Source organism: Neophocaena asiaeorientalis, unplaced genomic scaffold (assembly GCF_003031525.2).
Source record: "Neophocaena asiaeorientalis asiaeorientalis breed wild unplaced genomic scaffold, Neophocaena_asiaeorientalis_V1.1 scaffold115, whole genome shotgun sequence".
Classification (NCBI taxonomy): domain Eukaryota; kingdom Metazoa; phylum Chordata; class Mammalia; order Artiodactyla; family Phocoenidae; genus Neophocaena; species Neophocaena asiaeorientalis.
The window spans coordinates 247,453-266,138 of NW_020173132.1; the positions used below are offsets into that span (position 1 = coordinate 247,453).

Below are 18,686 nucleotides of genomic sequence, written 5' to 3' on the forward strand. Positions count from 1 at the left end.
TAGGTACTTGGAATTGATTTTTGTGAAAAGTGTGAGGTCGGGGCCCACCTCTGCTGAAGAACCCACCCCGCTCAGTGACCGTGGGTTGCTTGGGTGTCTTGTGGGCGCTCTCTGGGCCTCGTTCGTCCGTTTGTCCAGCCTTGAGCCAGCACTGCTCTCCTGATGCTCTGGCCTTGCGAAGTCTTGACATCTCAGATCCCTAACACCATTTCCTCCTGCTTGTGCAGGAGGGCCCTGGCTGCTCTGAGCCGCTTTTTCTTCCACAAAATATTTAGAATCGAACGGCCAAGTTCAACATCAAACACAAATAAAAACAAGGAACCTGTTGGAATTTGAGCTAGATTTGCATTGAATTTAGAGACTGGTCTAGGGTCATGACTTCTGACTGTACTGGTACACAGGCATGGTGCACCTCTCCCTTGTGCCTTTTAAAATGTCTTTCAAAAAAAAAAAAAATGACACAATGAACTTATATACAAAACAGAAACAGACCCACAGACATAGAAAACTTATGATTACCAAAGGGGAAAGGAGGGGGGATAAATTAGGAGTTTGGGATTGACATGAACATACTATAATGTGTAAGAGACAGACAACGAGGACCTACTATATGACACAGTGAACTACACTTTGTAATAACTTATAAGGGAAAAGAATCTGAAAAAAAGTCTATGTATAACAGAATCACTTTGCTGTACACCTAAAACTAACACAACACTGTAAATCAACTACACTCCAATAAAAAAAAATAAAGTTTATAACTTTCTCAAAAAGGGGGGTAGGAAACAGAGAAGAAATACTACATGGGACCATTTCTGAGCTGAACAGTTGACCAATGAAATGCATGTCATCAGCTTGGCAACACAAAACACCAACTTGGACAAACTGAAAATTAGTCAGTTTTTTAAAAAAATGTCTATAAAACTTGCCGGTTCTCCCAGTTCCCTACACAGCATTTTGTGTTGTTTCTTGTACTGTTTCCCAGTCTATTCTGAGCTCTGTCAGGTCCAACGTGAGCAGGGCCACCTCTCTCAGACCCTTTACAAATTACGGTCACACAGCAGCTACGCAACAAATATCTACTCAGCCCAAAGGTAACCATGAAAAGAGCCTGCTCATCCACTCGTTGTAATTTTTAAACACTGCTCCACGAAGCCACAGGGGAATGGAACCTAAGGTCCAGAGCAGACCCACTGAATGAGACGCACAGATGCCAGACCTTGGTGAAAACAGGCGGGAAGCAGGCGGCTGTGGGTCCATCTGGCCGGCAGAGGCACGAGGTGGGGCTGGGAGCCTGAAAAGCAGAGGCACATGGGTCACACTTGGAACATACGAACCGCTGAAAAGATGGGCTCTATGACCTGGCGTTACTGGGACGGTGCCCAAGAGGGACCCGTGTGGGTGACAGCACGGCCGCTGACAGGGCTTAGCATTCATTACATACTTACCAATACTTAAATATCAAAAACTAAAAGGAGTCCACTGCCTTAATCACAACTATTTCTGTAAAGTCCACTCTGGGTTAGGGGTTTAAAGGAAATATCTACTATACGTGCCATCGCTGAGTAACTTCTACTGGTTGGTTCTTTTCCAGTTTATGATCTCAGATGTGTTTTCTTCACTGGCTGTGTATGCTACACATCACAGAGTGAGTCACATACTAGAATTTCTAAAATACGCATGGGTGCCCAGTACCTGGAGGGCACACTGCTGTGCCTTAGACACACTGAGGAGGTAGGAATGAGTTCACATTTCAAAAGTGTTGGGTTTGAACATACTCGTCACAGCACAAAGTATCACGGTTGATTCAGAAACATCTAGATTTTAATCTTTTACATTAAAAAAACCTTCATGTTTGTGTTTTGCAAAGTAAACTTACTACAATGACTTTCCAGTCATTTCTACTGCTTTTCTTTCTTGGATAAAGCAGTCTTACAATGAAATAAAAAAGCAGGATAAAAAAAAAAAAAAAAAAAAAAAGCAGGATAAAACTGCATGGTGAAGGGAAGGAATGCGAAATTTTTTCTGTATTATCTGTTTAGCTCTTAGAGAACGGGAAAACTTTTGTCGGCAGGTGGACTTTTCTAGTCTTCTACTTTGTTTTAAAGGAGCTAATGAATTTGGCTACACAGAAGATGGTACATACGGGGAGAATCCAACAGTAATAGCTAAAACAGATGCCATTTTATCAGAGTATTGCCTGCTAGAAAGAGAAATTCCCAAAGGAAATGCAGATATTGATTTATCGGTGGCATGTCTTTTTTTTTTTTTTTTTTTGCGGTACGCGGGCCTCTCACTGTTGTGGCCTCTCCCGCTGCGGAGCACAGGCTCCGGACTCGCAGGCTCAGCGGCCATGACTCACGGGCCCAGCTGCTCTGTGGAATGTGGGATCCTCCCGGACCGGGGCACGAACCTGTGTCCCCTGAATCGTCAGGCGGACTCTCAACCACTGCGCCACCAGGGAACCCCTGTGGCATGTCTTTGATTAGAGATTATTTTTAGTGCATTAAAAGGAAGAACTTTATTTACCATTTTCTTATCTCCCAGTTCTGTGTCCACTTAGAAAATATTTCAAGGGAGTACTAGTTATATTCTTCAGTGAGTTTGACTCCTTGTAGGCTGTGGAACACTTACCTGTTGAACAGGGACAGACAGTGGCTGAATCACGGCTGTGGTCACCCCTGTCTTTGGAGATGATGATCCTATCGTCAAGGAAACGGAAGTTGTTTTCTTCTGAGCCCTGGAAGATAAGGGGCCAAGGGTTCACTCAGAATTTTTTAAGCAGGAAGTATTCTTTGAAACATTTCCACAGAATAGCCCAGTTTCTTTATGTCTACTCAACCCGCTTCAACTGTAAGTGCTTCCAACATCAGGACCCAAGACCTACAGTTAGAATAGCGGTGGTCAGTATAGGCACAGATGGCCCTAGACATTAGTAAACTAAACACACAGAAAAAGGAAAAATAGCACATGTAACTATGTATCTCAGCTCTTACCAGAGAGCTGAAATTACTGAACTGGAAATCCTAAGAGAAAAGAAAATACTTGGAAAAAGGTCAGTCTCTAACACTAAGCAGATACGTAAAACGTGTAGGGTTGGGGGTTCTATATTTAATGCAGAGTTCTCATTGTCTATTTTCAGTCTAACAGCTGTTCTTTGTTCTGGCTTCTCACTGTGTAAAGTCAAGAGTATCTTGGAATTTTTGCTTTGGTGCATAAAACTTAAGACTTGTTTCCAGGCCCAATTTTGCTAAGTCATGGGCTGTGTAATCTCAAGCGACTCGTGTCACTTCACTAAACCTGAGATAACTGACTGGATGCACAGGTGGCAGAGTATGTGATCTTATTAAGATCCCTTTTGATTCACTTTGTTATAAAGCAGAAACTAACACACCATTGTAAAGCAATTATACCCCAATAAAGATGTTTAAAAACAAAAAAGATCCCTTTAACATGAATATTCAGTGACTATTGGATGTTAAATGGCTATAATTATTATGTATATACTAGCAAATCAATGAAATGTATTACCACGATCTCGATGTCCATGGAGTTTTCTACAAAATTTCGGTAGATTTTACTTTATTTTTTATTTTTAAAAAACATCTTTATTGGAGTATAACTGCTTTACAATGGTGTGTTAGTTTCTGCTGTATAACGAAGTGAATCAGCTATCCCTATAACTCCTCCCTCTTGCGTCTCCTTCCCACCCTCCCTATCCCTCCCCTCTAGGTGGTCACAAAGCACCAAGCTGATCTCCCTGTGCTATGCGGCTGCTTCCCACTAGCTAGCTATTTTACATTTGGTGGTGTGTATAAGTCCATGAGACCCTCTCACTTCATCCCAGCTTACCCTTCCCCCTCCCCGTGTCCTCAAGTCCATTCTCTACGTCTGCGTCTTTATTCCCGTCCTGCCCCTAGATTCTTCAAAACCTTTTTTTTTTTTAGATTCCATATATATATGTTAGCATACGGTATTTATTTTTCTCTTTCTGACTTACTTCACTGTGCATGACAGTCTCTAGGTCCATCCACCTCCCTATAAATAGCTCAATTTCGTTTCTTTTTATGGCTGAGTAATATTCCACTGTATATACGTGACACATCTTCTTTATCTATTCATCTGTTGCTTCCATGTCCTGGCTATTTTAAATATAGCTGCAGTGAACACTGTGGTACATGACTCTTTGAATTATGGTTTTCTCAGGGCATATGCCCAGGAGTGGGATTGCTGGGTGGTATGCTAGTTCTAATTTTAGTTTTTTGTTTTTTTTTGCGGTACGTGGGCCTCTCACTGTTGTGGCCTCTCCCGTTGCGATGCACAGGATCCGGACGCGCAGGCTCAGCGGCCATGGCTCACGGGCCCAGCCGCTCCACAGCACGTGGGATCCTCCCAGCCCGGGGCACAAACCCACGTCCCCTGCATTGGCAGGCGGACCCTCAACCACTGCGCCACCAGGGAAGCCCTAATTTTAGTTTTCTAAGGAACCTCCATACTGGTCTCCATAGTGACTGTATCAATTTACATTCCCACCAACAGTGCAAGAGAGTTCCCTTTTCTCCACACCCTCTCCAGCACTTATTGTTTGTAGATTTTTTGATGATGGCCATTCTGAGGGGTGTGAGCTGATACCTCATTGTAGTTTTGATTTGCATTTCGCTAATGATGGGTAATGTTGAGCATTCTTTCATGTGTTTGTTGGCAATCTGTATATCTTCTTTGTGGAAATGTCTAGTTAGGTCTTCTGTCCATTTTTGGATTGGGTTGTTTTTTTGATATTGAGCTGCATGAGCTGCTTGTAAATCTTGGACATTAATCCTTTGTCAGTTGCTTCATTTGCAAATATTTTCTCCCATTGTGAGGGTTGTCTTTTCATCTTGTTTATGGTTTCCTTTGCTGTGCAAAGGCTTTTAAGTTTAGTTAGGTCCCATTTGTTTATTTTTGTTTTTATTTCCATTTCTCTAGGAGGTGGGTCAAAAAGGATCTTGCTGTGATTGATGTGATAGAGTGTTCTGCCTATGTTTTCCTCTAAGAGTTTTATAGTGTCTGGCCTTACATTTAGGTCTTTAATCCATTTTGAGTGTATTTTTGTGTATGGTGTTAGGGAGTGCTCTAATTTCATTCTTTTACACGTAGTTGTCCAGTTTTCCCAGCACCACTTATTGAAGAAACTGTCTTTTCTCCATTGTATATTCTTGCCTCCTTTACCAAAAATAAAGTGGCCATATGTGCATGGGTTCATCTCTGGGCTTTCTATCCTGTTCCATTGATCTATACTTCTCTTTCTGTGCCAGTACCATACTATCTTGATTACTGTAGCTCTGTAGTAGAGTCTGAAGTCAGGGAGCCTGATTCCTCCAACTCCGTTTTTCTTTCTCAAGATTGGTTTGGCTATTCAGGATCTTTTTTGTTTCCATACAAATTGTGAAATTTTTTGTTCTAGTTCTGTGAAAAATGCCATTGGTAGTTTGACAGGGATTGCAATGAACCTATGGATTGCTTTGGGTAGTATAGTCATTTTCACGATGTTGATTCTTCCAATCCAAGAACATGGTGTATCTCTCCAACTGTTTGTAACATCTTTAATTTCTTTCATCAGTGACTTATAGTTTTCTGCATAAGGTCTTTTGCCTCCTTAGGTAGGTTTATTCCTAGGTATTTTATTCTTTTTGTTGCAGTGGTAAATGGGAGTGTTTCCTTAATTTCTCTTTCAGATTTTTCAAGTGTGACCCAAGATATGATCTATCCTGAAGAATGTTCTGTGAGCACTTGAGAAGAAAGTGTATTCTGTTTTTTTTGGATGGAATACCTATAAATATTAAGTCAGTCTTGTTTAATGTATCATTTAAAGCTCTTGTTTCCTCATTTATTTTTATTTTTGATGATCTGTCCATTGATGAAAGTGCAGTGTTAGAGTCCCCTACTATTATTGTGTTACTGTGGATTTCCTCCTTTATAGCTGTTAGTATTTGCCTCATGTATTGAGGTGCTCCTATGTTGGATGCATAAATATTTACAATTGTTATATCTTCTTCTTGGATCGATCCTTTGATCATTATGTAGTGTCCTTCTTTGTCCCTTCTAATAGTCTTTATTTTAAAGTCTATTCTGTCTGGTATGAGAATTGCTCCTCCAGCTTTCTTTTGATTTCCATTTGCATGGAATATCTTTTTCCATCCCCTCACTTTCAGTCTGTATGTGTCCCTAGGGCTGAAGTGGGTCTCTTGTAGAGAGCATATATGTGGGTCTTGTTTTCGTATTCATTCAGCCAGTTTATGTCTTTTGACTGGAGCATTTAATCCATTTACATTTAAGGTAATTATTCATATGTATCATCCTATTACCATTTTCTTAATTCTTTTGAGTTTGTTTTTGTAGGTCTTTTCCTTCTCTTGTGTTTCCTGCCCAGAGAACTTCCTTTAGCATTTGTTATAAAGCTGGTTTGGTGGTGCTGAATTCTCTTAGCTTTTGCTTGTCTGTAAAAGGTTTAATTTCTCTATCAAATCTGAATGAGATCCTTGCCGGGTAGAGTAATCTTGGTTGTAGGTTTTTCCCTTTCATCACCTTAAATATGTCTTGCCACTCCCTTCTGGCTTGCAGAGTTCTTGCTGAAAGATCAGCTGTTAATCTTATGGGGATTCCCTTGTATGTTTTTTGTTGTTTTTCCCTTGCTGCTTTTAATATTTTTTCTATTTAATTTTTGATAGTTTGATTAATGTGTGTCTTGGTTTGTTTCTCCTTGGATTTATCCTGTATGGGACTCTCTGTGCTTCCTGGACTTGACTCTTTCTTTTCCCATATTAGGCAAGTTTTCCACTATAATCTCTTCATACATTTTCTCAGTCCCTTTCTTTTTCCTTCTTCTCCTGGGACCCCTATAATTCAAATGTTGGTGCATTTAATGTTGTCCCAGAGGTCTCCAAGACTGTCCTCAATTCTTTTCATTCTTTTCCCCTTATTCTGCTCTGCAGTTGTTATTTCCACTAATCTATCTTCCAGGTCACTTATCCGTTCTTCTGCCTCAGTTATTCTGCTATTGATTCCTTCCAGAGAATTTTTAATTTCATTCATTGTGTTGTCCATCATTGTTTGTTTGCTCTTTAGTTCTTCTAGGTCCTTGTTAAACGTTTCTTGTGTTTCCTCCATTCTATTTCCAAGATTTTGAATCATCTTTACTATCATTATCCTGAATTTTTTTCAGGTAGACTGCCCATTTCCTCGTCATTTTTTTGGTCTGGTAGGTTTTTACCTTGCTCCTTCATTGGCTGTCTGTTTCTCTGTCTTCTCATTTTGCTTAACTTACTGTGTTTGGGGTCTCCTTTATGCAGGTTGCAGGTTTGTAGTTCCTGTTGTTTTTGGTGTCTGCTCCCAGTGGCTAAGGTTGGTTCAGTAGGTTGTGTAGGTTTCCTCGTGGAGGGGACTGGTGCCTGTGTTCTGGTGGATAAGGCTGGATCTTGTGTTTCTGGTGGGCAGGACTGCATCCAGTGGTGTGTTTTGGGGTGTCTGTGACCTTGTTATGATTTTAAGCAGCCTCTCTTCTAATGGGTGGGGCTGTGTTCCTGTCTTGCTAGTTTTTTGGCATAGGGTGTCCAGAACTGTAGCTTGCTGGTCTTTGATGGAGCTGGGTCTTAGCATTGAGATGGAGATCTCTGGGAGAGCTTTCGCTGTTTGATATTACGTGGAGCCGGGAGGTCTCTGGTGGTCCAATGTCCTGAACTTGGCTCTCCCACCTCAGACGCTCAGGCCTGACACAGGGTCAGGGCGCCAAGACACTGTCAGCCACACGGCAAAATTCACAACTGCTTGGATTCACAAATGCAGAATAAAATCCTTTAAATCTGAGGGCCCAACCCAGATGCCAGCTCTCTGGTGGTGGATCCTGGACATTGGTATTCTTCATGCCTCCTCAGATCTTCTGCAGCGAACGGCAGGCAGGACGAACGCGGTGGCAGTCGTTGCTCCCAGGGAGGATGGGAACAATTTTACTTTATTTTTGCAAAATGATTAAGATACTAACATTGTGGGTCTTCGTAGGAAAACCTAAATTTTGAGATTTTCATGACAAGATCTAACTAGAAATAGACTTCATCCAAATGGAAGCCCATTTCTGGCCTAATTAGATATGTTCTAATATGTATGGATAACTTGGCTGACATTTACGTTTTAGTAATGATTTAAGTAATTTTCCCTCAACACAAGTGTTCCTTTCATACATTTATAACCTGTTAGTTGTCATTGAAACTAACATGGTGGATGGTTAGACTCTGGCACATCGATGATGAAATGCGGATTTCAAAGTTCTAATTCATAAGTTAAAAACTGTGTTCTAGGTTCAAGCATTTGGTTCTTGATTGACATCAGCTGACCTCTTCAGAGTACAACACAAGTGGCATTACAGAGCACAATTCTGTTGACAGTCTTTGCTTATAATTGATGGAATTGTAGGTACTTACTGTGGCATGGCTCCAGGTTTTGATTTGAACACTAAACTTTCACTGTCAGAATCTGTTGAACTGGCACCTGAGTGGGGAAAAAAAAAAAAAGATGTAAGCAGTACCTATAATTGCTTCCAAAGGTAATGCTCTTCACTCAGACAATAATGTACAAAGTCTTATTTTGAAATAGAGAATGGTTCAGACCATTTTTACTCAGACTGTTTTTTCAGATAATCATTTAAAAACAGAACTACCAAGAAAAGCTTTCTTCAAAGCAGTATGGGTTTAGTGTCAGATTTATTATCAGTTTCATTTTTGTCCCTTTGGCCATGATAACCACGATTTTAAATGGCTTCTCAACTATGAAATAAATGCATGTGTGTCTGTGTGTAAAACATCCATAGTTTTAAAATCTGATCTTTATGATTTAGTTCCTTCTGCTAACTTTGGGGGTTTTTTTATTCTTCTTTCTCTAATTGCTTTAGGGGTAAGGTTAGGTTGTTTGAGATGTTTCTTGTTTCTTGAGGTAGGATTGTATTGCTATAAACTTCCCTCTTAGAACTGCTTTTGCTCCATCCCATAGGTTTTGGGTCATCGTGTTTTAATTGTCATTTGTTTCTAGGTATGTTTTGATTTCCTCTTTGATTTCTTCAGTGATCTCTTGGTTATTTAGTAGTATATGGTTTAGTCTTCATGTGTTTGTATTTTTTACTGATTTTTTCCTGTAATTGATATCTAGTCTCATAGTGTTGTGGTCAGAAAAATACTTGATACGATTTCAATTTTCTTAAATTCACCAAGGCTTGATGTGTGACCCAAGATATGATCTATCCTGAAGAATGTTCTGTGAGCACTTGAGAAGAAAGTGTATTCTGTTTTTTTTGGATGGAATACCTATAAATATTAAGTCAGTCTTGTTTAATGTATCATTTAAAGCTCTTGTTTCCTCATTTATTTTTATTTTTGATGATCTGTCCATTGATGAAAGTGCAGTGTTAGAGTCCCCTACTATTATTGTGTTACTGTGGATTTCCTCCTTTATAGCTGTTAGTATTTGCCTCATGTATTGAGGTGCTCCTATGTTGGATGCATAAATATTTACAATTGTTATATCTTCTTCTTGGATCGATCCCTTGATCATTATGTAGTGTCCTTCTTTGTCCCTTCTAATAGTCTTTATTTTAAAGTCTATTCTGTCTGGTATGAGAATTGCTCCTCCAGCTTTCTTTTGATTTCCATTTGCATGGAATATCTTTTTCCATCCCCTCACTTTCAGTCTGTATGTGTCCCTAGGGCTGAAGTGGGTCTCTTGTAGAGAGCATATATGTGGGTCTTGTTTTCGTATTCATTCAGCCAGTTTATGTCTTTTGACTGGAGCATTTAATCCATTTACATTTAAGGTAATTATTCATATGTATGATCCTATTACCATTTTCTTAATTGTTTTGAGTTTGTTTTTGTAGGTCTTTTCCTTCTCTTGTGTTTCCTGCCCAGAGAACTTCCTTTAGCATTTGTTATAAAGCTGGTTTGGTGGTGCTGAATTCTCTTAGCTTTTGCTTGTCTGTAAAAGGTTTAATTTCTCTATCAAATCTGAATGAGATCCTTGCCGGGTAGAGTAATCTTGGTTGTAGGTTTTTCCCTTTCATCACCTTAAATATGTCTTGCCACTCCCTTCTGGCTTGCAGAGTTCTTGCTGAAAGATCAGCTGTTAATCTTATGGGGATTCCCTTGTATGTTTTTTGTTGTTTTTCCCTTGCTGCTTTTAATATTTTTTCTATTTAATTTTTGATAGTTTGATTAATGTGTGTCTTGGTTTGTTTCTCCTTGGATTTATCCTGTATGGGACTCTCTGTGCTTCCTGGACTTGACTCTTTCTTTTCCCATATTAGGCAAGTTTTCCACTATAATCTCTTCATACATTTTCTCAGTCCCTTTCTTTTTCCTTCTTCTCCTGGGACCCCTATAATTCAAATGTTGGTGCATTTAATGTTGTCCCAGAGGTCTCCAAGACTGTCCTCAATTCTTTTCATTCTTTTCCCCTTATTCTGCTCTGCAGTTGTTATTTCCACTAATCTATCTTCCAGGTCACTTATCCGTTCTTCTGCCTCAGTTATTCTGCTATTGATTCCTTCCAGAGAATTTTTAATTTCATTCATTGTGTTGTCCATCATTGTTTGTTTGCTCTTTAGTTCTTCTAGGTCCTTGTTAAACGTTTCTTGTGTTTCCTCCATTCTATTTCCAAGATTTTGAATCATCTTTACTATCATTATCCTGAATTTTTTTCAGGTAGACTGCCCATTTCCTCGTCATTTTTTTGGTCTGGTAGGTTTTTACCTTGCTCCTTCATTGGCTGTCTGTTTCTCTGTCTTCTCATTTTGCTTAACTTACTGTGTTTGGGGTCTCCTTTATGCAGGTTGCAGGTTTGTAGTTCCTGTTGTTTTTGGTGTCTGCTCCCAGTGGCTAAGGTTGGTTCAGTAGGTTGTGTAGGTTTCCTCGTGGAGGGGACTGGTGCCTGTGTTCTGGTGGATAAGGCTGGATCTTGTGTTTCTGGTGGGCAGGACTGCATCCAGTGGTGTGTTTTGGGGTGTCTGTGACCTTGTTATGATTTTAAGCAGCCTCTCTTCTAATGGGTGGGGCTGTGTTCCTGTCTTGCTAGTTTTTTGGCATAGGGTGTCCAGAACTGTAGCTTGCTGGTCTTTGATGGAGCTGGGTCTTAGCATTGAGATGGAGATCTCTGGGAGAGCTTTCGCTGTTTGATATTACGTGGAGCCGGGAGGTCTCTGGTGGTCCAATGTCCTGAACTTGGCTCTCCCACCTCAGACGCTCAGGCCTGACACAGGGTCAGGGCGCCAAGACACTGTCAGCCACACGGCAAAATTCACAACTGCTTGGATTCACAAATGCAGAATAAAATCCTTTAAATCTGAGGGCCCAACCCAGATGCCAGCTCTCTGGTGGTGGATCCTGGACATTGGTATTCTTCATGCCTCCTCAGATCTTCTGCAGCGAACGGCAGGCAGGACGAACGCGGTGGCAGTCGTTGCTCCCAGGGAGGATGGGAACAATTTTACTTTATTTTTGCAAAATGATTAAGATACTAACATTGTGGGTCTTCGTAGGAAAACCTAAATTTTGAGATTTTCATGACAAGATCTAACTAGAAATAGACTTCATCCAAATGGAAGCCCATTTCTGGCCTAATTAGATATGTTCTAATATGTATGGATAACTTGGCTGACATTTACGTTTTAGTAATGATTTAAGTAATTTTCCCTCAACACAAGTGTTCCTTTCATACATTTATAACCTGTTAGTTGTCATTGAAACTAACATGGTGGATGGTTAGACTCTGGCACATCGATGATGAAATGCGGATTTCAAAGTTCTAATTCATAAGTTAAAAACTGTGTTCTAGGTTCAAGCATTTGGTTCTTGATTGACATCAGCTGACCTCTTCAGAGTACAACACAAGTGGCATTACAGAGCACAATTCTGTTGACAGTCTTTGCTTATAATTGATGGAATTGTAGGTACTTACTGTGGCATGGCTCCAGGTTTTGATTTGAACACTAAACTTTCACTGTCAGAATCTGTTGAACTGGCACCTGAGTGGGGAAAAAAAAAAAAAGATGTAAGCAGTACCTATAATTGCTTCCAAAGGTAATGCTCTTCACTCAGACAATAATGTACAAAGTCTTATTTTGAAATAGAGAATGGTTCAGACCATTTTTACTCAGACTGTTTTTTCAGATAATCATTTAAAAACAGAACTACCAAGAAAAGCTTTCTTCAAAGCAGTATGGGTTTAGTGTCAGATTTATTATCAGTTTCATTTTTGTCCCTTTGGCCATGATAACCACGATTTTAAATGGCTTCTCAACTATGAAATAAATGCATGTGTGTCTGTGTGTAAAACATCCATAGTTTTAAACTTCAACTCTTTCCCAGAAGATTACATGGTGTGGATTATCAATACCTTCATTTCTCATTAATTAGGAGATGCTTTCTGACTCTGATATGGCTTCATTCTTGAATAGGAGGGTTTCTAATTTTGGATCATTCCTTCCCAAATTCATCTGCTTCGTTATTGCGTTTAGATTATGGGTCACCTTGTTGGATTTTTAGGCCAAAATGCAAACTGTCCTTACATTTTAATGCTCATGTATTTTGTGACAAGAGATTTTAGGTAATACTTAAAATAACTGTGATGGTTCGAAGTACATTCTTTTTTTTAAATTTATTTTTGGCTGCGTTGGGTCTTCATTGCTGTGCGCAGGCTTTCTCTAGTTGTAGCGAGCGGGGGCTACTCTTCGTTGTGGTGTGTGGGCTTCTCATCGCGGTAGCTTCTCTTGTTGCGGAGCACGGGCTCTATGTGTGCGGGCTCAGTAGCTGTGGCTCACGGGCTTAGTTGCTCCGTGGCATGTGGGATCTTCCTGGACCAGAGCTCAAACCCATGTCCCTGCATTGGCAGGCGGATTCTTAACCACTGCACCGCCAGGGAAGCCCCAGAAGTACATACTTGATACTTCTTTTAGGAGACATACTTAACTCGAGTTATTTAAATTATCTATTTAAAATATCTTAATGTAAAATAATACGCGCTTATAGAAAAGCAACCAAGTAGCACAGAATTGTGTGATATAATACTGAAGACCAGTAGGTCCCTTCCCTGGTGCCATTCTGCACACGCTAACGGTCTGGCTTGTATTTCTCACATAAATTGAATGTATTAACAAACATACAGTGGCCTCCCCTTATTGAAGGGAGATAACATTCCAAGACCCCAAAACCACTGAGAGCACCAAATCCTGTTCGTACTATTTTTCCTAAATATACACACCTAAGATAAAGTTTAATTTGTAACTTAGGCACAGTAAGAGTTTAACAACAATAACTAATGATAAAATAAACAAACATAACAATATGATTATGATTATAAAAATGATAATAAAGTTATATGAATGTGGTCTCTCTCTCAAAATATCTTATTGTACAAATTTGATGCCTTTTCTAGCTTAACTAAGCACTTATGTATGCACTGTGGCTGTAACATTTAGGGTTTGAGGCACGACAGCAAAACGAACATGGATTTCTTTTTCCTTCTTCACAACGTGTCGGACAAAAGATTTGCTCTTACCGTATATCTTAGCAACCTTAGCATACTTTTTTTTTTCTTTTCTTTCCTTATTAACTTTCACCTTTCACTTGAAGCACTGCATGGCTTCTCTGGCACATCCAAACTGCCAGTATCACTCCTCTGGTGCTTTCGGGCCATTTTTAGTATCAATAAAATCAGGGTGAGTGAACACGAGCGCTGGGACAGTCAGCATGACAACCTAGGTGACTAACAGGCAGCAACGCTGAACAAAGGGATGACTCAAATCCTGGCGGTCGAAGCTGAGGCAAGCGATTTCATCACACTGCTCACATGGCAAAATTGAAAACTGACCATTTATTTCTGGAATTTTCCATAAAATATTTTTGGATCACAGCTGACCGTGGTAACTGAAACGACGGAAAGTGAAACCTCGGATGAGGGGGGATGGCTGTATATTTGTGCGTGTATTTGTACAAATGCAATCACACTACATGTGCTTTTTTTGTTGTTTTTAACAGCTTTATTGGAGTGTAATTGCTTTACATTGTTGTGTTAGTTGCTGCTGTATACTTGTGCTCTTTGTAGTTGGTTCTATTTGCCTGTTGATACATTGAGAATGTACACGTTTACCTAATTCTCTTGGCCAGAGTGCCTTGTGCTCCCTCCCGTGACTGTTCTCTACCATGGCTTTCCTGCTATTACTGATGGTAAAAGCCCTGCTTAGGTGACTGCAGGGTGTTTGTGGTCCTTCCTATTTATTTCTACAGCAATCCCCAGTCTTGGACCATCAGGACACACAGACCACCCTGTCCTCCCAAATCCCTCTCAAATTTGTCTTCATCCATGTCAGGTTAATTCTCCTGTAACACACCTTTCCTGTTTAAAACAAAACAATAAACTTAGATGAGCCATGAGTTCTGCTCAGTAAATTAAAAGCCTGCTATTTCCACTAGTCTCGTGCACACCCGGCTGTGTAACGAGGATGCTGGAGTGAAGAGCACACCCCTCCCTGCCCTTGGGGAGCTTCCATTCTACGCGGACACAGATGCAGACAAATAAACGCATGACGTGGTGGTTAGTGAAATGGGACGGCATAAAGCTGAGGGTCCGGGGAGGGATGGGAATGCAGGGTGCAAGGGAGCCTCTGCCAAGAGGGGCTCCGGATAAAGATCAGAGGAGCGGAGAGTTCCCCCTCCTGGCCTCTCCCCAAGTCTGAACCTTTAATTACATCACCTGCTCTAGTGGGAAGCACCTACAGGGTCCCTCCTTGATTTCTGTCCTTTCCGAGTGGCCCAGACATGTTCTGTGCTGCCTCTTCGGAGCTGCTCAGCCACTCAGGACGTCACACCTCTGAGGACTGGACCGAGGTGTGGCCAGGAAGGGCACACCCATTCTGAGTAGTGCCACGTGCCTGGCCGTCGGCTGGGTCGGCGTTTGGTCATTACGATGATGAGTCTCCCTAAGAGGGGAAGCTGCGTCCAACTACAGACCAGAGGCCCGAGGAACCAGGGAGGGGAAGGGGCTGCGTGAGGTCACGGGACTGCACGGCAGTGGCACAGGGTCTGAACTTGAGGCCCCGGCTCCCCGAGACCACACGTCCCCGCCCCCAGCCGCCATCTCCGGTGCTCAGGGCAGGCTGGTGACTCTGCTGGGATGAGTGACAGGGGGTGAGCTGGGGGACGAGCGAGCAGCTGCGGGTTTGGTGGGGGGGTGGGGGAAGGCCAGGGACACAGGGTGGGTTTGCACACCGGCCAGCACGGCTGGACTTGGTGTCTGGGCACGAGCGTGGTCGAGGGGCAAACTACCCGTGCAGGAGGAACTAGGGAAACCGAGCAAGACAAACAGCAAAGCAGCAAAACCAGGTGACAGACAAGGAGAAACGCTGACACCCCAGGTCAGCAAGTCACCGTGGCCCGAGGGCGGGCAGCCCCCCAGACCCCGGAGAGCCCTCGGGAGCAGGTAGGCCCCAAGGACGGCACCAGAGACATTCAGCGGCCAGAAGCCGGGGAGAGGAATCGCTATTTTTCATCTGATTCCCAACGTTTAGATCACTGGAAAAATCCCCTCTGATGACTAAAAAGCCATTATTGCTTTCGCTCTTTGTTGAGGCTTTTTCCTCACTGACTTGCCGGGAAACAAGGACCAGAGAGGTTCACATCCACTGGATAAGGATGCGCTTGCTGGTTTTGCGCACCTGACCGAGCCTGCTGGGATCTCAATGTCACCTCCCACCTGGGGTGGGGACAGAGCTGCTCTGCAGGCCCCTTTCCCCCAGTGCGATCCCCCCTCACTCCCCTTCTGTTCCCACCCCTCGGTCCCCAGCTCTGCACCTACTGGGCAGGGGAGAACACCCCTGGCTCAGAGGCACATTCATCCGTGTCTGTTTCTCAAATCCCATCTAAAAGGGGCAGGGCCCCAGCGCTGTGGTCACCCCCTGCCCATCTGCTCATCAACCGTTCACCTCCCTACAGGTCACCTGTGTCTACACTCTTCTCCACGCAGTGGGGAATCAATGCTGGTGGTCCCTGAGCTGCTCTAGTGACGGAGAGCAGGTGGGAAAGTCACAACCATGAGCCTCCCATCTTGCCTTTAAAAGGTGCTCCCTCACCATTTTAAAAACTTACCCCGTGTAATACTTCCTTGTAGGAAAAGACCCAGAAAATGCACAATAGCAAAAATTAAAGAAAAAAATCATTCGGAATACCACCACCCAGACACGTTGGATCGTATCCTGCTGAAGTTTACCCCTGTGTACACGTATAGTAAACATAATGTTATAATACTGTTCAATTTCTGCTTTTTCCCCATCAATACATTGTGAAGTGCCTTTCCACGTTAATAAACGTGCTTTACGGTTTTCTAATGGCTGCTTCAAATACATGTGTGGCGATTTACCAGAATTTGTTTCATTCTACTATCAACAGATGTATTTATTTCCATGTTAAACATCTCCCCAGAAAGGTGTGTAAAATAAAGAGACAGTCGGCTCTCCATATCCACGGGTTCTGCATCCGTGGATTCAACCGACCGCAGGTCAAATATATACATAAAATTCCAGAAAGTTCTCCAAAGCAAACCTGCCTCTGCTGCCCACCAGTAGCTATTTACATAGCGTTACATTAGGTATTATAAGTAATGTAGAGATGATTTAGAGTTTACGTAGGTTATATGCTAATACTCTACCATTTCAGATAAGGGACTTGAGCATCCTTGGATTTTGGTATCCCTGGGGGGTCCTGAAACCAATCTTCTTGCGGATACTGAGGGACGACTGTATGTCGAAATGCCCATTTCCCCCATATTCATGGAAACACCATGTTTTAATTATTTTTATTTTTGTCAATCTAATATCTACCTTAGCAATATAGAAAAGGCTATATTTCTGAGTGGAAGCAAACTGAATACGGCTTCAAATTCAGAAAATAGGAAGTCTTCCTAAAAGCAGGTATTAACCATTAAAAAAAAACTATCTATTTATCTTTCTTTCTTTATATTTACATTTTAAGTCCCTGAGTGACTTTAGTGAATCCAGCCATGGAGTTAGTTCATCGTTTGGTCCATGTTTGTTTTTCAAAATTAAGGCGTAAATACACTCTGCTCCCCCCTCACGCTACTCATTTTTTCCCCTCTCCTTTCTCAGTTGCTATAATTACCGGAAACAATCGTTTGCTGTCTCAGGTAAGAGTAATTGAAGCAATGCCAATGATTTAAAAATTTATAAATGATGAATGACTATAAAAGCATTAAAATGAGTTTTAAAGAACTGCAATGACAGGCATAGATGTTCGTGATGGATTAAATTAAATTAAAAAAATATATACCAAAGAGTATGTAGAATATAATATACACATTTAGATAAAAGACTGAACAATAAAAATTTTTAAGAGTGGTGGACACAGGGTGGTGGGATTACACATGACTTTTATATCTTTATTTCCATGTTTTAGATTTTTTAAAATGAAAATGTGCTATTTTTATAGCAGCAACAATAGCTCACACTGTGTGTCGGTCCCCCTCTAGGGGATTAACTCACTCATTTCTTACCAGAACGTCAATTTCTCCAGGCAGAGATGGAGAAACTGAAGCAAAGAGCCATCCAATCGCTGTTCTGAGTCTTGGAGCTGGGAGCTGGGCTGGCCAGAAAATACCAGGAAGGATATTTAAAAATGAATACTGTGGAGAATGCGCAAAGCTGAGCTTAGACTCCATCAGCTCCTCACAGCACGTCTTCCAGATCCAGCAGAAGGAACCTTTCGCTCGGAGCGGTTTTGTCCTGCTGCAGCCACAGGGACCGTTCCTTGTATAACATTTCCACACACTTTGAAATGTCACTTAAAAGGGGCACACGTCTTATCTGATTGTGACAAGCTTGGAGAACCTACAAATAAACATCACACAGGGTCTGCCGGCGTGCGCCACGCTCAGAATTCCTGCCCTTCCCCACCGTCTTTATGCCGTCCCCTCTGCCCCCATCCAGCTCAATTCCCCGACCACGGGGTCAGGGTTGGGTGTAACCCAGCTTCCTCATCGCACACTTGGGAACCCCCCTCCTGCCCCCTTCGGTGCTCCCCGAGCTGTAAAGATCTGTGCCGTCCACGACAGGGTCAGGAGGGGCGGCAGGGATGCAAACGTGGGATGTCCACGTTTAGTTCACGTGTCTGTGCTCACCTGTCCCTTTTCTACCGTGCAACTGTTGAGGGCAGCTCTTCGCCACCTGCACACTGTGGGCGGAGGCCGTTTCCTTCTCTTTTTCCAGGAATTGGCTCCCTGGCATCTCACACTCCCCCCACCCCCCTGCAGGATCCGCGTTTTCTCGCTTGGACCGTTTTCATCAGCATGGAAATATACTCTACAAATCCTGCTACGAAAACCCACAGGCAAACAGGCTCACAAAGCATCCTGACCCGGCGCTCCCGTCCAGATACCGAACCCTGGCTCTGCCGGTGCTTGGGCAGAACCTCCCTGGCGCCCCCCAACGCGTTCCCGTGCGTCCTTCCGGGTCCCGCAGACGTGCGGTGTTTGGACCCTCCAGGCTCTCCGAGCCCCTCTTACTAACATCCCCCACAGCAACCACACCTGCCCCTCCTGTCCTCAGCGCTGGCCTCCGGCAGCGGGGGACCCGAGCTGCACGGCCCTCCCCCCTCAAACACCGA

General features: G+C 42.5%; 1 protein-coding gene across 1 annotated transcript in view; it reads right to left on the reverse strand.

The window, feature by feature from the left end:
- PALLD (palladin, cytoskeletal associated protein) overlaps nucleotides 1-18,686 on the reverse strand; it is a 384,184-nt gene that overhangs the window by 210,071 nt on the left and 155,427 nt on the right. The window contains exons 3-5 of the mRNA XM_024744116.1: nucleotides 11,974-12,040; nucleotides 2,635-2,740; nucleotides 1,220-1,294 (exon numbers count right to left, since the gene is read on the reverse strand). Coding sequence (XP_024599884.1) covers nucleotides 1,220-1,294; nucleotides 2,635-2,740; nucleotides 11,974-12,040 — 248 coding nt within the window. The remainder of the gene's footprint in view (nucleotides 1-1,219; nucleotides 1,295-2,634; nucleotides 2,741-11,973; nucleotides 12,041-18,686) is intronic.